Genomic DNA, 18540 nt, shown 5'->3' with positions numbered 1-18540 from the left:
AAAGAACAATGAAGGAAACATGCTGTTTGAAAAGAACATATGTGTCATATTTTAAGTAAGGTCCGCATGCTTCGAGTATATGTTCAAAGTGCCTTTCCGTAGGAACTGAAGGAACTGTTGATGATAAGAAATGTTAGCATGGACATCAGTAAAAAAGAAATGTCATTCGTCTCTACCGTCGTGATCTGAGGAACCCCTGCAAATTTTTACTAACTGTCCTCGACCCACCGGAAATGGCTCTGTGACCCACTTTGGCGGTTCCGACACACAAGTTGAGACTCGAGAGAGTCCTTACCAACATATTCATTGGTGTGGAAAGCTGAGGCCACCCACAGCAAGCAGTCCAGAGAAGAAAAGACCCCCCCCCCCCCCCCCCAAAACCAAACGATTTACCATACTGATGATAGGTTAGCAACAGAATATGCTATGAGAGGGGAACCCACCGCCCAATTATTTATGGTGTCATCTGTTTGGAGAGAGACTTGAAAGTCATTATAAAAATGATCAGTATATTTTTATGCCCTTCTGCCGATGCAAAATTACTAATGCTGACAAATATGAGTCTCCTTATCAGCTTCTTGTTCATGTAAACTCAGCAGCCTGTTAGTGATTGAAATTTCAAAATGTGTTTTGACGGAGAGCTGATTAGATCCAACATGTACCCCAAACACTGGTAAAATGAAAGAACAGAACGACCTTGACCGCAAATCCTAAACTCTTTGTACCCTTTTGCCTCTCTGTAGGTCGATATTGGTTCGACTCGCTGCAAAAGGTAACGATTAGTTCATTTCACATACTGCATGAGTTCTGAGGAGTCATAAACTCAGCACACTTTGATTCCAAATGGTTTGTTTCCATCTATAGCTATTATCTTCAGCCTTCACAACGGATGTGGAGTTGGCCCAGCTGCTCATCTGGCATTTGTATTTCTCATTCGAAGGCCTTTACTGAGGTAAGATAACAGCCCCCCTCCCTCGGCTCCCTTTTCTTCATTCTTCTGCACTCTAAATCAGACATTACTGACTAATCAACTTTTTTTTTTTGGGGTGGGGGGGAGGGGTTCTCCCCTCCAAGATTAAAATATGTAAATCTGTAAAACTGCATTGTTCACGCTCAAAATGTTAAACTTTCCCGCAACTTTTGAAGTGTGTTTTGGATTCCCATTCATTGTTTTGGGAAATAAAACAATTCAGAGGCGTTTTGTTTTTTTTCAAAGAAGAAAACCAAAGAGGCACCATCCACCTATCCATCGGTCCATTTGTCCAGTGTCTTCTCACGTTTGCCACTTGTTGTGAGTTGGAATTTGTGAAGCAAACGATGCTCCGCAAAGAACGCTGACAAAATTGCCACTGTCATACCCACAAGTCAGGCACATTCTCCAAATGTCACAACAAATTTGCCATTGAATTAGTGCTCTGTAGCAAATGTAAAAGATACATTGGATTGGTTTAATGAAATGGCCCAGGTGAATGTCAATGTGACATCGGTGTTCATTTTCGCAGAAGTGTGGCATCATGTCGGTGCTGAGAAAGGAGATGGAGAAGTACCGAGACATCGACGAGGACGAGCTGCTCATGAACCTCTCCGAGGAGGAGCTGCGGCGGTTAGAAGATGAACTGGAGGAGCTGGACCCCGACGTGAGTTTACTTTCCGCCAGCGCGCCGCTGCTGTCACCGCAGAGTTATGGAGTCACGCGGGGCCGGAATGCTGTGGAGCACGCTGACTTAACATATTAACGTCACCTACAGCTCTGTTACTGCGATTGCTCATAGTGTTTAAGATGTTGTCGTGTGCCGCCCGTGGGCCCATTAGTTATGTTGTTAGTGAGATGTGCTCAGTGGCGTACTGGGGATTAATAGAGGCAATACGGCAGCCCTCAAACCCCCATAAGCATGTGTTGTAATTCAATCGAACAGACAAAAGTACAGTGAACCCCTGTTTAGTGTGGCAACAGGTGAAAAAAAAACCAACAACTTATACGTACACACGTACAAGACACCCTTTTCACTGTAGTTCCGTTCACGGTCACACCTAACACAAAACAAACGAAAACTAAACCTTGGATCTTTAACCACTTCACGCACCCTGTAGTTTGATAACATGACAAGCTGTCCACTGTATTAACCGCTGTCCCTGAAAGGGTTAAACAACAAAATGTTCACCCAAAACCGTCATCGAACATACACAACTATTCACAGGTATGTTGATGAAGATATCAAACCTTCTTAGATGATGTTCGAGTCAACCTAACGGTATTTGTAGAGCACTTTTGAAACAACCTTCGCTAAATAGAAAGTGTTGTACATGGAGTAAAAATTTGACGTACAAAAACAAAGACAGTTAATCCTTATGACAATTAATCCAATGAATTAATGAATAAATCACGAGTCTCAAAAGCCGCAGAGTAAAAATGTGTTTTGAAGCGAGTTTTAAAAAATACTCAATCAAAACTGCATCATTCAAAACCCTACACAGGCTAACAGAATTTAGCATCATTTAGCCACAACTAAGCATGCAGTCAAATATTTTCTCTGCTCAGTGGATATTATGCTAAAATAAATATGGCCAGGGGTGCCCAAGTCCCGTCCTCGAGAGCCGCTATCCAGCCTGTTTTACATGTTTCCCTCCTCTGAAAACACCCGAGTCAAATGATCAGCTCATCAGCAAGCTTTTCAGGAGCCTGATGCCATCCTGATCATTTGAATCAGTGATCTTGTACACGTAAAATAGGCTAGATAGGGCCTCTCGAGGACCACACTTTCCCCAATCCCCTGCAAAAAAAACTGCACACTGTCCGAAGACAACAGGGATAGGCTCCAGCACCGGTCCACCCCCCACCCCCGCGACCCTAGTGAGGATTAAGCGGTTTGGAAAATGAATGAATGTTATTATTCATCAAGACCAACACAGTGCACTTCAGCGCTTTTGACCATTGGCCGACTTCACTCGTGATGTCAGTGGTGCTGAATGAATTGCTTCCATTGAACTAGAAAGGAGGGCAGCAAGTTGCACCGGTGGTTTGCATGCCTGCCTCACAGTTCTGAGCGTGGGTTTTCTCCTGGTACTCCAGCCTCCCCCTCCCTCATTCCATAAACCTCCAAATTCGGTTCAATAAAGACTCCAAATCAACGTGAATGTGCGGTAGAACTGATACATGTCCGACGTCCAAGTTGCAATCTTTGGTGGGTTCAATGCAGCTTGTGGCATACTGTATGTCATGCACTCCGTGACATCAGGAGTCAAAGAGGTAACAGCAGCTGTGATCGTCTCCTCAATCCCAAAAGCGGGCAAGAGGTGGCTGACTGTGAGGCTCTCATTCTTCGTGCGTGTGCGCGCGTTTGTGTGTCACACAAGACCCATGCCAGCACTGTCTGGCCCAGAGGGACTTTATGACGCAAACGTAGAGAGTCAGAGTGTGCGTGCGCTTTTTTTTGGGGGGGGGGGGGGGCTCTTTACAAGCAGAGCCCATTACAGAACAGTAAAGTGCCCTTTTACTCTGAAAAGCAGTGCAGCCTTCCCAGCAGATCTGCCTACGTCTATTCCTAAAAGACATTGCCAAGTTATTTTTGAGTTCGACCAACTCTACAGGCAAATATACTGGATAATGCGATCTAACAATTGTCTTTAATGTCTTATGAGTTCAGCCTGGATCTGTTATTCATTTGTTTTTGTTTTTTTTAACTCACGAGTTTGCACAATGGTGAAAAGCTCTCTCTTCAAAAAGCCAAGCTATCTATTTGCTTGAATTTTTTACCCGATTTTTGATAAAATAAATACGTTGACTTCAGGGTTTTCATGCTGAGGAAATAATCTGAAGTTTAACTGTGGACATCATCAACCTTTTACTGGCAGTTAAGAATGCTCCACACCAAAAATAAATACATTCAAAATACATGCGTTCACTGAGCAGATGATTTGATGACATCTTGCATGTTGATGGATTGCTTCTTCAGCCAAAGTCTACTTCAACGTTTGAGACGTTTGACTGGGCGCACTAGTTTTTGTCTATGAAAATTATTTGAAAATGTAGAATGCACGCCTTGTATTGCACCAAGTATAAATAATACCTGTAAGTGTCGGACAGGGTTGTCAAACTTATTTTTGGCGCTGGCTACATTTTATTTACCGTTTCACTTGGAGGGCCGTTATGACTGAAACCATGTAAAGAAGTCAAGAGGAACTGTTGATTCAAGTATTGTTTAAGTTACTATCATGAGGGCTTTGGCAAGAAAATGCTTAGAATATATCTCTTATTTATTACGCATGACAATTTAAAAATTTGGTAGACATTAAAGAAAGGATCATGGAAGTTGACGTGTTTGAGCTGCTTTCGAGGGCCATATAAAATGACATGGCGGGCCAGATCTGGCCCCCGGGCCTCTGGTTTGACACAGTGGTGGAGGAAGTAAATGTAGAAGAACATGTACAGTTGGTCATAACACAATAGGTTCATTCTTCTGGGAAGATTTACAAGATATTGGGTGTGTGGGAATTTTTGATGAAAGCCTCTGAGTCTTGCGAATGAGTTTTAGGGTCCGGTAAGAAGAGCAAGTGCCACTCAATCCTGAGTCCCTCCGACCAGTGGCTCCTGTGTGCGTGCTTACCAGATGAGGTACTGCGGTGCCATGTTAAAGTGAAAACGGAGAAGGAAGTCGCAGTCGGACTGGGGAAGAGAGCACAACTGAGTCTCTCACTGTTAAAAATAACACAGTGGAGCGGAGCTGAATGTAAGAGACGTGCTCTCTGTGATGTAACTGTGAGATGAGAAGCCTGGAGGAGTCACCTTTCCTCTCAATGCTACCGTATGCTGTGCAGGATATATTTTGAATCCCCGGTGATTTTGTTCACTATTGTCATCTTTGTGCTTTTGAGTAAGTACAGAGGGAGGCCGACGGCAGCTTTGAAAAGGCTGGATGAGTCATGAGAAGAGAGAGAGTGAGGCCACGGTGCGTTGAGAGCAAAAGATAAGATATGAGGCTATAAGCAGAGCTTGTGAGAGCTTGATTTTAAATGGGTCTTTAGGTTAAAAATAACGTGGGGCGCAGCAAAGCTGTGGGAAATTTCTCACCCTGCCCTCGTGTGCGAGTATACTGAATAAAATCACCGTACAGGACATTAGGTAACCCCTAGCGTAATCCAATTCAAGACAAAAAGATCGTTCCAGAAATAATAATGCTAGTGTTTCGATTGAGAAAAGAGACTCTTTTTTCCCCAATAGATTTATTATTGTTGAGATGTTTTTATGATGATTCCCTGCGTTGTTTTTTTTTTGTTTTTTGTTTTTTTCCTTGCCTCTCATGTGTGGAAAGTAAGATATGGGAGTCATCGCTCATTTTGATAGAGTGTACTTGTACACCGATGCAGATAACACACGGCACTTTTAGAGTAGATTAAAAACTCTCATATACAGTGTCATGTCAATCAAACGGACAAAGCTTTGAAGGGCAAATTCTCATGAGATTCTTCCACTGCATTTCAATCTCCAGTTAAGGCATCCATGGATCGACTGGTACCAGGTTAGAATTTTAAAATCCTTTTCAATCCAAAAATGTATCGATCATCTAATATAATAGCAAGTGTGTCAAATCACTTACAGCTCTCAAGTGTAAACACTGTTCAAGGCAATCAGATGAATCTAGACAGTAATAAACTTGATCACCCGCAAAGAATAATGAATGTCGCGTTATAACCAAATGGACTCAAAAATAAATATGGCCCCACTTCCCAATGGAGGGTACCAATGTTTTGAATGATGTACATTCCATCGTTGACTAGAATGCACTGTTGCCTGCTGGGATGCGTCAGAAAGACCAGACGAAGAAAGCGCCCACGGGAACGTTCCAGAGAGATGACCTGCTGGCTCACCTGGAGAAACAAGCCAAAGAGCATCCAGACAGGGAAGACTTGGTGCCCTTCACTGGGGAAAAGAGAGGTAAACCTGCAACATTGTCATCGATTTTTGGGTTAATTGCTCACGTACTAAACGTAATGTCTCTGACTGTGTCTGAAATCGAAAGTCCATCTCGCAAAGGGTCCATGATTAGAAGGGTAATGCGTAGAGAAGGTGACACACAAAACTCTAGAAAGTCAGCCTCACCGTGAGGTTCTGTGACACTGTCTACAAAAAAAAGATTAGATTTGAAAACATCTCCAACGAGCAAAAAAAAAAAAAAAAAAACATCAAGTGCCTCCTGAGTGCCTCCTCCTTTCTATTCATCCATCCATCCACCTTTTTGCACCACTGAAGTCTATGAAACCGTCTAAATTGTTTTTCGGCTGCCAGTGTTTACAAGGCAGTCCAAACATGAGGTGACAGAGGCTGTACGCGGGGCAGAGCCGAGTCTGACGTTAGACGGACTGGGTTGCGAACGTACACCCGCGCGCACAAATGTCTTTACACTTACTTAGTGTCAACAACATGAAGTGAGATCATGTGGAAGGAAGCTCACAAGGCTCGGCTCTGATATAACCGCTGCTCATACATCATGGATATTTTTAATAGTCGGAGTCTGTGCTGAGTATTTGATGGACGGCTTTTCAGTCCGTGAGGCCAAGACACAGTCAGGTTCATATTTTTCTTGTTTTACATCAGAGTTGATATTTAACACTTGGCCTCTTCATGCATTCACTTGAGGTAAACACAACTGACAATCTGTGAAAGATTCGAGTACACCCCGGACTGGTCACTTGTCAACCACGGGGCACATGTAGAAAAATGACCATTCACAAGCACAACTTTAGGAGACGTAGTGTAACCTCCGTCATTAATTCCTCATTGGTCACCGTCATTGCACTATTCATCCTCATGTGGCGATTCTAATATTGTGGTTGCCGCGCACTTCCTCTCACATTCCAATCACATGCAATTGAGATTAAATCGTCAAAACTGTAATGTCCATAGGTGCAAATTTAAGTGTAAACGAGGGTAAGTGGTGGATGTATAAACATAAACATACTTTCATTTTGTAGGGAAGGCCTTTGTGCCGAAAAAGATGGTGGACCCCATTATGGAGAATGTGACCTTGGAGCCTGAGCTCGAAGAAGCGCTCGCCAGCGCTACTGATGCTGAACTTTGTGATATTGCAGGTAACAAGTTCCCTTTACTTCCCGTCAACACAATGGCACCGTAGACTGGATATATTCTCGCACACTCTATTTGTTTTCCCTCACACCTCTCATTAAATGCCAGTTTTCCAAATGCTATTGAATTCAAGTTGTTTCACTAATCAGTTTAAACCTCATACCCGACCTCCCATCCTTGAACCTTCATCTTGTCTTCAAGCTAACTCATTTGCTTCTCCCCCCGCCTTAGTGTTCTCTCCATCACCCCACCACCCTTCCTCTTCATCACTCCCTCACTTCCTCCACCTCTGCTGGATCACTGTTAGCTGGGCACCATACAGGGTATCGGCAGTTTGGGCGCATGTGTTGGCATGAAACGAACAAAGATGTTGCTCAGGCTCTGCGCAGACTACTGTATTGATTTAAACTCAATGAGCTAACCTCAATGAACGCATGCTATTTACCACAATTGAAGTTTATTGGGGTGGCGTGGCTCAGTGGTAGCGTTGCTTGCTTTCCAACCCAGAGGTTGGCGGTTTGATCCCGGGCCATAGCAGTCATGTCTAAGTGCCCTCAAGCAAGATACTGAACCCCTCAGCTGCTCCCGATTCTGCATTATCAATAGGTGAATGAGGTAACAGCGCGAAGTGCTTTGAGTACCCGAGGTAGAAAGGCACTATGCAAGTGACAATCCATGTTGCCAGTATTTGTTTTACTGCAAACGTCCCCATCAGTTTGAATCAGGTTTTTTGACATGCTTGTGCCTATCATATCACAGTGATCCCTCACTACTTCGCGGTTCGTTTATCGCGGGTTCAGTGCATCGCAGATTTTTTCAAACATATAAAAAACGTTTTTGTTTTTTTTTTAACATACATGGAGTACAGTACTATAAATGTTGCTCTATGTGACTCGCTGTTGTTTTACAGCTTCTCGCTGACCGTTTTCGGACTTTAAAAAAACTTTTTTTTTACCTGTTTATGATAATTGGACGCTACTTCGCGGATTTTCGTTTATCGAGGGTGGTTTTGATCCCCATTAACAGCGCTAAACGAGGGATTACTGTACTTCATAATGTAACCAACATTTTTACAGTCCCCGTGACATTAAATTGTAGCAAAGTGGTATTATACAATGGTGCACAGAAACGATTTCGGTTCCAAGTCGTTCCTAGAAATGTGGCTGGAAATGACGCTTAATACACGTTTATTTTAGAGATCTCACCAAATTTTTCTTTTTCAAAGCAGCTTGGACAAGACTTAGTTGGCAAATCTACCCATTCACGTATGATTATTATTATTATTATTATTATTTGACTTCACATAATATCTCAACCAACTGCTCGAGGTTAAGATCAGCATGGGTTGTGTCATGCTGTTTGTCGTTTAGACGATAAAACATACAGTACCAGCCCATCCATGTGACTCACTTGTAACTATGCATGCCTCTTATATAGTATCTGTCTCTTTCTATCCTCTTTTTGCATGGTGGTCAGATAAGCAGCCGAAACACATTTTGTACCTGCTCGCTATGCGTTGATGACCTCCATTTTGTCTATGGCCCTTTCCTTTCACAGCCATCCTGGGCATGCACACCCTGATGAGTAATCAGCAATATTATGAAGCTCTGGCAAGCAGCACCATAGTCAACAAGCAAGGCCTTAACAGTATGTAACAAACACCTACACAGGGTTTCATCTGTTTCGCCAAACAAAATGACATATCTGGGTAAAATGTGGAGTTTGAACAATGTAAACTCTTTTCAATGAAATGACTCTCGGTCCTAGAGAACTGTTGAAGCAAATTCCCTTGGATCTCTGGCATATGAAATAAGCTCGTGGCAACACATTTTTGGGGAGAGAGGGACATACATAGTGAATTTTCTATGGACATAGTAAACTTTTTTCCATTCAAGGAGAACTGCGGATGCCTCTGGAGCACCACATTTGCTTTTCTGTAAATACTACATTCCAACTTGTTTATTTTCTGATTTTACATCCTATTTGAAATACCGGACAGTTATACTGCTGTAGTTGCATTTTTCACCTCAATTTGCTATATTTCACACATTAATCATCTTGACAATTGTGGGAAACTCTACTTTGACCAAGAATATTGCAGAATGCTATGTTCGGTTTGGCACATGCTGGACATAATATACAAGACGGATCATAATTGTGTATGTACATGTTTGGATCCGGTACCTACTGCTAAATGTGATTGCTTTGATGCCATTCCCATGCTGCTCTGTTTGTTGATTATTATGATATTTTGTGATTTGTTAGTCAGCAATAATTAAATTTTTTAGATATATATTTCAAGGCACCACGGTAGTTGTGTCGTTAGCACGTCGGCCTCGCAGTGCAGAGGTGCAGGGGTCGATCCCAGGCCCCGGCCCTCCTGTGTGGAGTTTGCATGTATTCCCAGTGCCTGCGTGTGTTTTCTATGGGTACACTCCGGTTACTTACCACATTCCAAAAACATGCGTTTAGGTAAATTGAACACTCCAAATCATAGGTGTCAAACTCAGGTCCTGGAGGGCCGCTGTCCTGCGTGTTTTCAAAGTCTCTCTGTTGCAACACACCTGATTCAAATGAACAGATCATCAGCAAGCTCTGCGCAAGCCTGACATTGTTGAACCTGTTGATTTGAATCAGGTGTGTTGCAACAGGGAGACTTGGAAAACACGCAGGACAGCGGCCCTCCAGGACCTGAGTTTGACACCTATGCTCTAAATTGTCCCTCGGTGTGACCATGAGTGTGAATGTTTGTCTATGTGTGCCCTACGATTGGCTGGCAACCAGTTCAGAGTGTACCCGGTACATGGCCCGAAGACAGTTGGAGCCTATAGCAGCCCGCTACCCTCGTGAGGATAAGCGGATTAGAAAATGGATGGGTGGATATATCTCTGTTCATTTGGAACCTGGCTTCAGTTACTCGTCGAAAAAAAATCACCTATTTCAGTTGTCGGCATATGCAATATTCGTGCGTTTCTTTTGTATGCCACAAGATGGTGCCAAAGCCCGGCGGAAGGAAAAGTAGGAATTGGTGTTAATGAAGTACATGCTTGCGTGACACAGCTCAGCTTTTAATGTCTTTCACGTATCTTTGTTGTCTCCGTTATTGGCATTTCAGCTCATTGTGTTCCAGGACTTCCTGACTGTGTAGTAACTGTAAGTGTGTGGCAGGTGTGATCCAGTCCACCCAGTACAAACCAGTTCCGGATGAGGAGCCCAATTCCACTGATGTGGAGGACACTCTCATAAGGATGAAAAGGAATGACCCTGAGCTTGTGGAGGTCAACCTCAACAACATCAAGGTAGCAAAGTGTGTCTGTGTCTGCGTGGTCCTTGACAGTGTTTTAGGACACATTTATTTCATGATACTAATCTGTTCGCTGTTATGTTCCCATGTGGCGCTGCTTTCTTCTTTTCTTTTTCTTTTAGAACATTCCCATACCGACTTTAAAGGCGTACGCTCAGGCTCTGATAGAGAACACGGTGGTGGAGAGGTTGAGTATCGTTGGAACCAGAAGCAATGACCCTGTAGCATTTGTAAGTTTATAACATTTAGCTTTTTTGCCCCCCTTTGAAATACGATATGCTTCACCTATTTCATTCATATGGGAGTGGAAGAAAAAAAATAGGTTAAGTCGGCGCTGAAAAGTATATCTCTTCTTGTATTAACACCCCTTGTGGGGGCTGTCCCATCTTTTGGCGTAAGTGTTACTATACCCACACAAAACCGTATAAAAGCAAAAATAGAGTCACAGGGTTCATGTTTTGATGCTCGCGCGATGTGTTGACTTTTGGAATCTAGAGGGGCAGGGTACGGTGTGTATGTTGCCAAAGAAAAGAACAAAATGACAATTATTCTTGTTTGTTGTCAGGCCCTGGCGGAGATGCTCAAGGTTAACACGACACTGAAGAGCCTGAACGTTGAGTCGAACTTTATAACAGGGACTGGAATCCTCGCCCTCATTGAGTCACTGCAGTACAACACCACATTACTGGAGCTCAAGATTGACAATCAGGTGATGAACAGAACTGTGCCACGTACATCATTGAAAAAAGCAGTTCGGATTGAATGTTTATTGAAACATACATATGGAGAAAAAACACGGAAAATAAAATACACAATACTCACCCTATTTGCTGATTTTTAAATATATTAATTTGTACAGATCACAACAGACATGTTTTGGTCGTCTAACTTGGCTGGAAGTTTTGCTCTGACCAACCAGTCGGAGGACAAAAAGTATTGTGGGGCAGCAAGCTGGCCTTCTGAGATGTTATTTGAAATCTGAACGGTTAAAGCTAATAAAGTTCAAATCATCGAGGAAGAGGTACCAAGGGTACCCAATTGCGCATATTTTGTTACCGGCAGTGGCCGTAGGTTCCGCTTTTACGGATCGTGGAAAATGTTACTGAAAGGATATTTGACACACTTAATTCCCGAGATATCTTGAGCTGCAAATTAAAAACGTTTTCAGTACAACATAACCCTCCATTGTTTATATTTTCATTTTGATATGTGGGCTATGATGGGCTGTACTCATGTGTGTCCAAGACGTTACGACAACAACAGTTGCTTTTCTGTTATGTCCTCCTTTTTCCTCACTGTTCAGGCATGACAAATCGATCTATGCTGCATTAAACCTGGATTGATTGGTCATGCCTGAATTGTAGTATATTTTTATCCTTTACCATTAGCGGTGGTGTGTTGGCTAGTATATACCACTAAAATGATTTTCGTCACTTACTACAAGCCAGCATTGTTCCTTGACCGTTATTTTGAATCTGCTCATTAAATCCAAGTATGTCATACAGTTGCTTGAACAAATGATATCGACTTTTCATCTTCAGAGCCAGCCATTAGGCAATAAGGTGGAGATGGAGATCGCAAGCATGTTGGAGAAAAACACCACATTGCTCAAGTTCGGCTACCATTTTACCCAGCAGGGCCCACGTCTCCGAGGCTCCAACGCCATGATGAACAACAATGACCTTGGTAGGAAATTCACAAATGCATTCATAGGAACATCAGTATAGTAGATGGCCACAACCATAAAATTCCCTGTGTCTAATCTAATGAGATCTTATACAATTGTTTCCTAAATGAGTTCATGTACCGGTAGTCAAAATACCCATCCACAGTAATTCAAAGCGACCGTACAGTGTTCTGCGACAAAGTACGTGTGGATCGAACTAAACACACTTCCTTTGTGATAGGAGTAATTATGCCCAGTTTTGGTGACACAGAGGACTTTGTAGTCTTTGTAGTTCGTTTTGGTTGATGTAGTTTGACATGTATTTTTGCAAGTGGTGTTTTAATATTTTGACATAAGGTCACATCGAGAGCGCGTTACAAAACCTGATTTGTCAACCAATTTTGTGACACACCGCTTATCGTCAAAAGGCTGTACAGGTGTACCGACTGTTGCGGCTCACACCAGAACGGAGCGGTTGTGATCCATGAATGCGATGTCACCACTCAGAAATTCACAAATAAGCCCTTGTTTTGAGTGACGCCGGTGGTTATACAAAGACTCAGTACAATTGTGCATTTGGCAGAGTTAGCAGTTCCATTTCGTCAAAGCTGCCACTTTATCTGCACTTAATCTTCCCACTTTTTACTTTGATCGGATGCTTAACAGTTGAATCAGAGTGATGTCATCGCCCGCTACACTTAGTGCGCCCTGAAAGCGGAGGCAAACCAAAACAAAAGCTTTTTAAATGATGACATCAACACCAAAAAAGGGACTAGTTACTTCAGTGCTCATGTGGACTTTCAGTAAATGATGAATTTGATAGGATTTTGTCAGTCACCGCAGAGATCTTAATGATCAGAACACTGGTCGCAGTGATATAATAAACCGTAATGTCTCTTCAGGGCTGACAATATCATTCAAAAGGTTGATTAAGCCGTCTACATTAACCTTCAGCAGGATTATGATGCAATCGTCAATGCTGCCTCTACGTACGACCAAAAGTTTCATATTTCTGGACGTAACTTTTCCTCCTCCTCTCGTTTTGAAGCCCGGGTTGTCAGGTCAGAGTCTGATGGTTCCTTTACTCTCACTTTGTCTGTCCCGGAGCTGGAACGGGCCTTTGGGAAAAAGTTCAAGTCAAAGACTAAGTAAACACGTGTGGTCCTTCATTCTTGCTTTTTCTTCTGACGGTAGCTTCTACTTTTGTTCCAAAACCCTGGAACCGCCACCACCTCCTTTCAAAGCTTCCGTTTATTCTCTTCAGATCTTTTCAGCACTTTCACACTTGAGCTCTCTTCGGCTGTCCTCGAGTCACCTGTTGCTTCACTTCGGCCCCAACTTTAATCAAAAAATACTCAATGATCTTCAGTAAGATGTTCATTTAATTTCGAACAAAAGTTGAAACCTGTGTCCGAAAGGGGATATCCAGTTGAAAATATTCTTTAAAATATGTTCTGTGCAAAGCCACGATTCTAAACATGGTATTCTGATTAATATTGGCTTTGTGGAATATGAATCAAGCAGTCAAATCCTTACTACTTTTTTTTATTACTTTTTTCATTGTTACACTGAAAGATGTTTCATGATCCACAATTAAATGAATAACTAAATGGAAATTGACGATGTTAATCACAAAGTACCACTGGCAAATGATCAGAAACAATTACCGTATTTTCCGCACTATAAGGTGCACCTAAAAGAGTTCAATTTCCTCAAAAGCCGAGAGTGCGCTCTATAATCTGATGCGCCTTACTGTATATATGGAGTTACAGTCTCTTTATATTCCCCATTGAGTTGTTTCCCTGTTAGTGTCCCTATGCCTTCTAGTTGTGATTATTAGCAGGAACCAATCGTAACGTAAAAAGGTTCTAACTGACACTAATTGACATGGGCATTCGCCAACACACACTCCAACAGACAACTACTTTGTGAGCTCTGCACAGCCACTATGAAACGAGGATAATCCCAAAACCATCGTTAACTACTGACTAAACGAAGGAAGAAGGAGACAAGCAAGACTTTGAAGGATATTTAGCCCCTTGTGGATGTGAGCCCACAAGGTTTGTGTGCCTATTTGTTGAATTGGCTCCATAACTTGTGTCTTTCATTTATTGTTTTGTAATGCCATTTGGATGTGATACATATGGATCAATAATCTGATTTCTTGGGCGTAGTATTTTAAATGTTCTGTAAAGCGCGTGGTTACAGCTGCAGCAGTTATAAAGGCTCTATATAGATGAAGCTATATTGTATTCTATTCCTTTTGCGTAGCTCCATCTAGTGGATGCTAATATGACCACACCCACTATTGTAGCTTTTGTTCTATGCGCTAATACTGTATATAAAAACTGTTTAAAAATGGGCCACTTATTGAACGTGCGCCTGATACTCCGGAGTGCCTTATAGTGCGGAAAATACGGTACTCAGATGTCACCATTAACGCGTGCCCTCATCTCCTGTGTTTGTTTTCAATTACAGTTTAGGAAACAGAAAGAGAGGAACCATCAAAAGGGACGAAAACCCATCTTTGATGAAAAAAAATCCGAACGGTCTCACTAAAAAGATCTATTAGGCCATTAAACGATCAACGACAACTGGAAAAAAATAGTGTCATAAAAACAATCCTGCCTGGACACTGCATTGTCAAAGATGTCTTCAAATTATGAACTGAACACAACTTTATTGATAGAGCACTTGTAAAACAACCACAGCTGCATACCAAGTGCTGACTATAAATACAAAAATCAGACATACGAAAACAATGACAGTTAAAACCAATAAATTAATAACATGAAAACACCAAATACAAGACAACACAAACAATGCCGAGTCATCTCTAACAATGCTTTCTCTCACCGTCGACCACTTGAACTGGTGCTAAACATTGACCAGATTTTGGCAGCAAAAGAAATGGGCTTTTTACTGCACAGCTACCTTTGTTTCTTTTTCTCTTCACAGCGTTGCTTAAACTTGAAGTCAATGGCTCGGAGCAGATTTCTTTATTTTCTCTTCCTTGATTTCAACTTTCTTTTCACACCACTCATGCTGTACTTTAGGGTGAAGAGATGTGACTACAGGGTTCTTATTGATGCTTTTCATGACTTGATTTGGGACAAAGTATTAAAACATGTTTCTGAAATCTGTATTTTCCTCTCCCCTTTGCTGTAATAGGAGGAAACATAAAGTGGTTTGCTTTTAGCAGCAGTTACCAAATGTCTCCGAACCTGCACTCCTTAAAAAGGAGTTTTTAAGGAGATTTGAATTTGAAAAAGAATTACATACATTTCAGAGACAAATCTAAAAAAAAATGTGAGCATGAATCATTAATTAATGAACAACCGCACAACCCCTCGAGAGATTATCTCAGACCCACTGCAGGTTGGGAAGCCATGTTCTATCGTATCTATGATTCGAGCATCACCGTACGAATGTAGTGGACATGCTCGAAAAGCAATTTTGACCTGGAAAGAAGCTTTTGAACCCTGTAAGAGCAAAGGTTGCATACACTTAGGTGCCTCTGCTCTCTCTCTCACACCCACACACTCTCTCTCTCACCTTTTCTCTTGCTGTCCATTTTTTCTGGTGTTGTTCCTGTCTTTTCACATGTCATCTCTCCATCCGCAGTAAGAAAGAGAAGGCTTGAAGGAGGACCCATCCTCCCCAAGTGTCGGACAAATGTGTAAGGAGCACCCCCCCTCCCTCCCATCCCCAGCCACCCATTTTTGCCTCTTTCAAAAGCCCGCCTCGTCCCCCTGTGTGACCTCCAGTCGACCTCAAAGAGTTCGACGGCCTCTCCGGATGACCTCGCACATCATCTCTGACATGCAAGCGCAATTCAGGGTTCCGAGAAAACTCTTTTTGGACTTTTTAAAATGTAGATCGTTAGGGGATACACATGGTGTGAGTAACAGTGTCCACCAGAACATCCAGTGCATGTAAAAAAAAGAAATATTTGATCTTTGAATGTTTATGTGCTGGGATGTTTGAATTGTGCAAGCTAGTAACCATGCAGCAACTATAGTGCCTTGACTTTTTGTGACTGTTTTCTGAATGATGGCTTCACGGCCTCTTTTGGGAATCCCTGTTTCTACTGTTGTGTTGAATTTATTTTTATTGTGTGAATGCTGGTTATTAATGATACTAATAATATCCATGCATTGTAAATGACTTGTTTGGACATTGGTGCGCACGCCTTCTTCTTCAATCAGTATTACAGGGTAGTTCAATCCCAGCAACAAGCATCAAACACAAAACGTAGAAATCGCAATCGATGCGTAAAATATTCCATGTTCACCTGGTCGTGAATATGTCATCTGATTTTGTTTTAATTATTATTATTATTAGAATTCAACAAACAGAGTGTGATCAATTTTACTGTCATACCCCAAGACAAAGTGGAACCTCCAAAGTCGAACATCCCACTTGTAGTTTAATTTAGAGGTCAGACAATCTGTTTGAATAAAAATATGCTGCTTCAAAAAAGGCGGTACAGGTGGCTAGTTTCTACCTCGCATTTGAAACATTCTGAGTGGAAATCTTGGCTCAGGGTGGGTTTATATGCTTGTGTGACCACTCTAAATTGACCCTAAGTGTGAATGTGAGTCTGTTTGTCTCTCTGCATGTATTTTGTTGGAGACCACTTCAGCTTTGACAGGCTCCAGCTCACCGATAAACTCGCACCACAAGTTAGACCAGCCAGCTTTTAGCTGGTCTAATGTGTTAGTCTACCTTCTTTGACTAAATTGTCAATTACATTGACTAAATAATTTTAGATGAGAATTTTGCAAATGACACATTGACGAATGACGAGCACGAATAAACAAATGGCACATGATATCAGTATCCTGCGTCAGCACCTCTCTGCCTTCTCCATAATGTGCCGAGTCATTTTAATTAATTTTTTCTCTCACAGTGGTCAGTTTCTTGCTGTATTTGTATGACTGTTGTGAACGTTAATCTATTATCCGGTCTGGTTGATAAGCTTCTAAGGCGATGATAGTTTCACCATTGAACAAATGCTCAGTTATCTTATATGCTTTTGAAGAAAAAAAAAATAACGTTTAGTGCAACAAGCCGATTAAGACCCACAGAATGGATTGCGTTCTACTTTGGAGGTTCACATAGTATCAACACTGATGATGTCATAAACCATCTGAGAATCTTTCACTTGGATTGTTTTGTGGATGATGTACACTTAATTTCCATGTTTACATTATCCATGATTTACATGAAAGCCTTCAAGCTGGGACTTCTACCTTACATATATGACAGAGCACAGACTTTCAGACACTCATTCAGGTCCTGGTTGTTGTTGTTGTTGTTTAATGAAGTTGAAACTTGAGGTTTAAAATGAGATGTCTGGCAGATGATCACAGGCACATACGAACTTCTAAAACCAACTTAGGAGTGTTTAGCTTGAAGACAAAATTGCCTGTAGCACAAACATGAAATTCTGATCAGGCAGATACATTTAATTGAGGTAAAGTTTAAATAGATAAAGTTCAAACAAGCTTTGAAGCAGATGCAGATGAGGTTTTAATTGGACCCTTTGGACATTTTAAGTGTGTCACTGCATTGATCCCGGTTTGATCCTCAAATGTTCTTTTCACCAAACATTGTCTTTGATTACTAACTAGATACCACCAGCACTCGCTACAATGTGGAGCATTTGGCAGCATTTACAGTGTAGTAGGACGAGAAAGCAAATGCAGCTGCTGTCTAGTGAGGGTCAAGAACAAATAGCTTGCTTGCTGAAATTAAATTTAAATATTTATTGTAGTTTAAAGGATCTGGAGAAATGGGCAGCTGATGTCATTTACAACAAATGTTAATTAAGGATGTAAACATTTGACATCGAGTGACACTTGCGGCCTTGTGTGTCCACTTGTCTCCATCTTATTTAGATTGGTGTTTGATATAGAGTATTTGTTAGCTAGTTCACATTTTGGTGTGGATGGTGAAATAAATGTGCCTTGAAATTAAACTGAGCACCGTGTCGTTATTTGGTTGGGATAGAGTTCAGGCGTAATCATGTCAAACGGTCCTGGGAAGCAATGACGTCTTGTGGCATTATTTGTTACTTCAAACGCCATGTAGGACAGTTGTACTGGACTGCAATTCCATTTGCCCGAAACGTGATTTAACATGAGTGCCATGTAAAAAAAAAAAATTTTGGGACAGCCGCGACAGTCCTAATACATACGGAAGTGTATTGCATCCCCTTTTTTTGGGGGGGGGGGGCTTTTTTTCTATTTTATGTCATATTTGTTCTGTTCTTTTTATCTGTTTTTCAGAATTCATTTTCCTGTTTCTAGGAATTATATTTTTTAGTTTTTTGGGGGGAAAAAATTCCGCCTGATGATACACATTCATTCGTATATTGAGAGAGTGAGAGCTCATAAGCGAACTCCTCTTTTTAAAAAAACTGTTTTTCCCCAAGTGAATGCAATATCCTTCCGCAAATAACTTGCAAGTAATGATTTTTAAAAA

General features: G+C 41.7%; 1 protein-coding gene across 3 annotated transcripts; it reads left to right on the top strand.

Annotated features, from left to right (window-relative positions):
• Positions 1-537: 537 nt before the first annotated feature.
• tmod1 (tropomodulin 1) lies at positions 538-18034 on the top strand. Of its 3 annotated transcripts, XM_052083551.1 has the most exons (12): positions 544-772; positions 865-952; positions 1503-1637; positions 5776-5932; positions 6970-7086; positions 8639-8728; positions 10250-10380; positions 10508-10615; positions 10951-11094; positions 11927-12071; positions 13100-13199; positions 15676-18034. In XM_052083551.1, the coding sequence occupies exons 2-12, from the start codon at positions 890-892 to the stop codon at positions 15692-15694; spliced, it is 1209 nt and encodes a 402-aa protein (XP_051939511.1). In that variant the 5' UTR covers positions 544-772; positions 865-889; the 3' UTR covers positions 15695-18034. The 3 variants fall into 3 exon arrangements, with proteins under 3 accessions (XP_051939513.1, XP_051939511.1, XP_051939512.1); XM_052083553.1 differs by lacking the exon at positions 8639-8728 and having other exon boundaries at positions 538-772; XM_052083552.1 differs by lacking the exon at positions 13100-13199 and having other exon boundaries at positions 551-772.
• The last annotated feature ends 506 nt before the right edge of the window (positions 18035-18540 follow it).

Source organism: Hippocampus zosterae, chromosome 13 (genome assembly GCF_025434085.1).
Source record: "Hippocampus zosterae strain Florida chromosome 13, ASM2543408v3, whole genome shotgun sequence".
NCBI classification, from domain to species: domain Eukaryota; kingdom Metazoa; phylum Chordata; class Actinopteri; order Syngnathiformes; family Syngnathidae; genus Hippocampus; species Hippocampus zosterae.
This window is presented reverse-complemented; position numbering and strand designations above follow the sequence as displayed.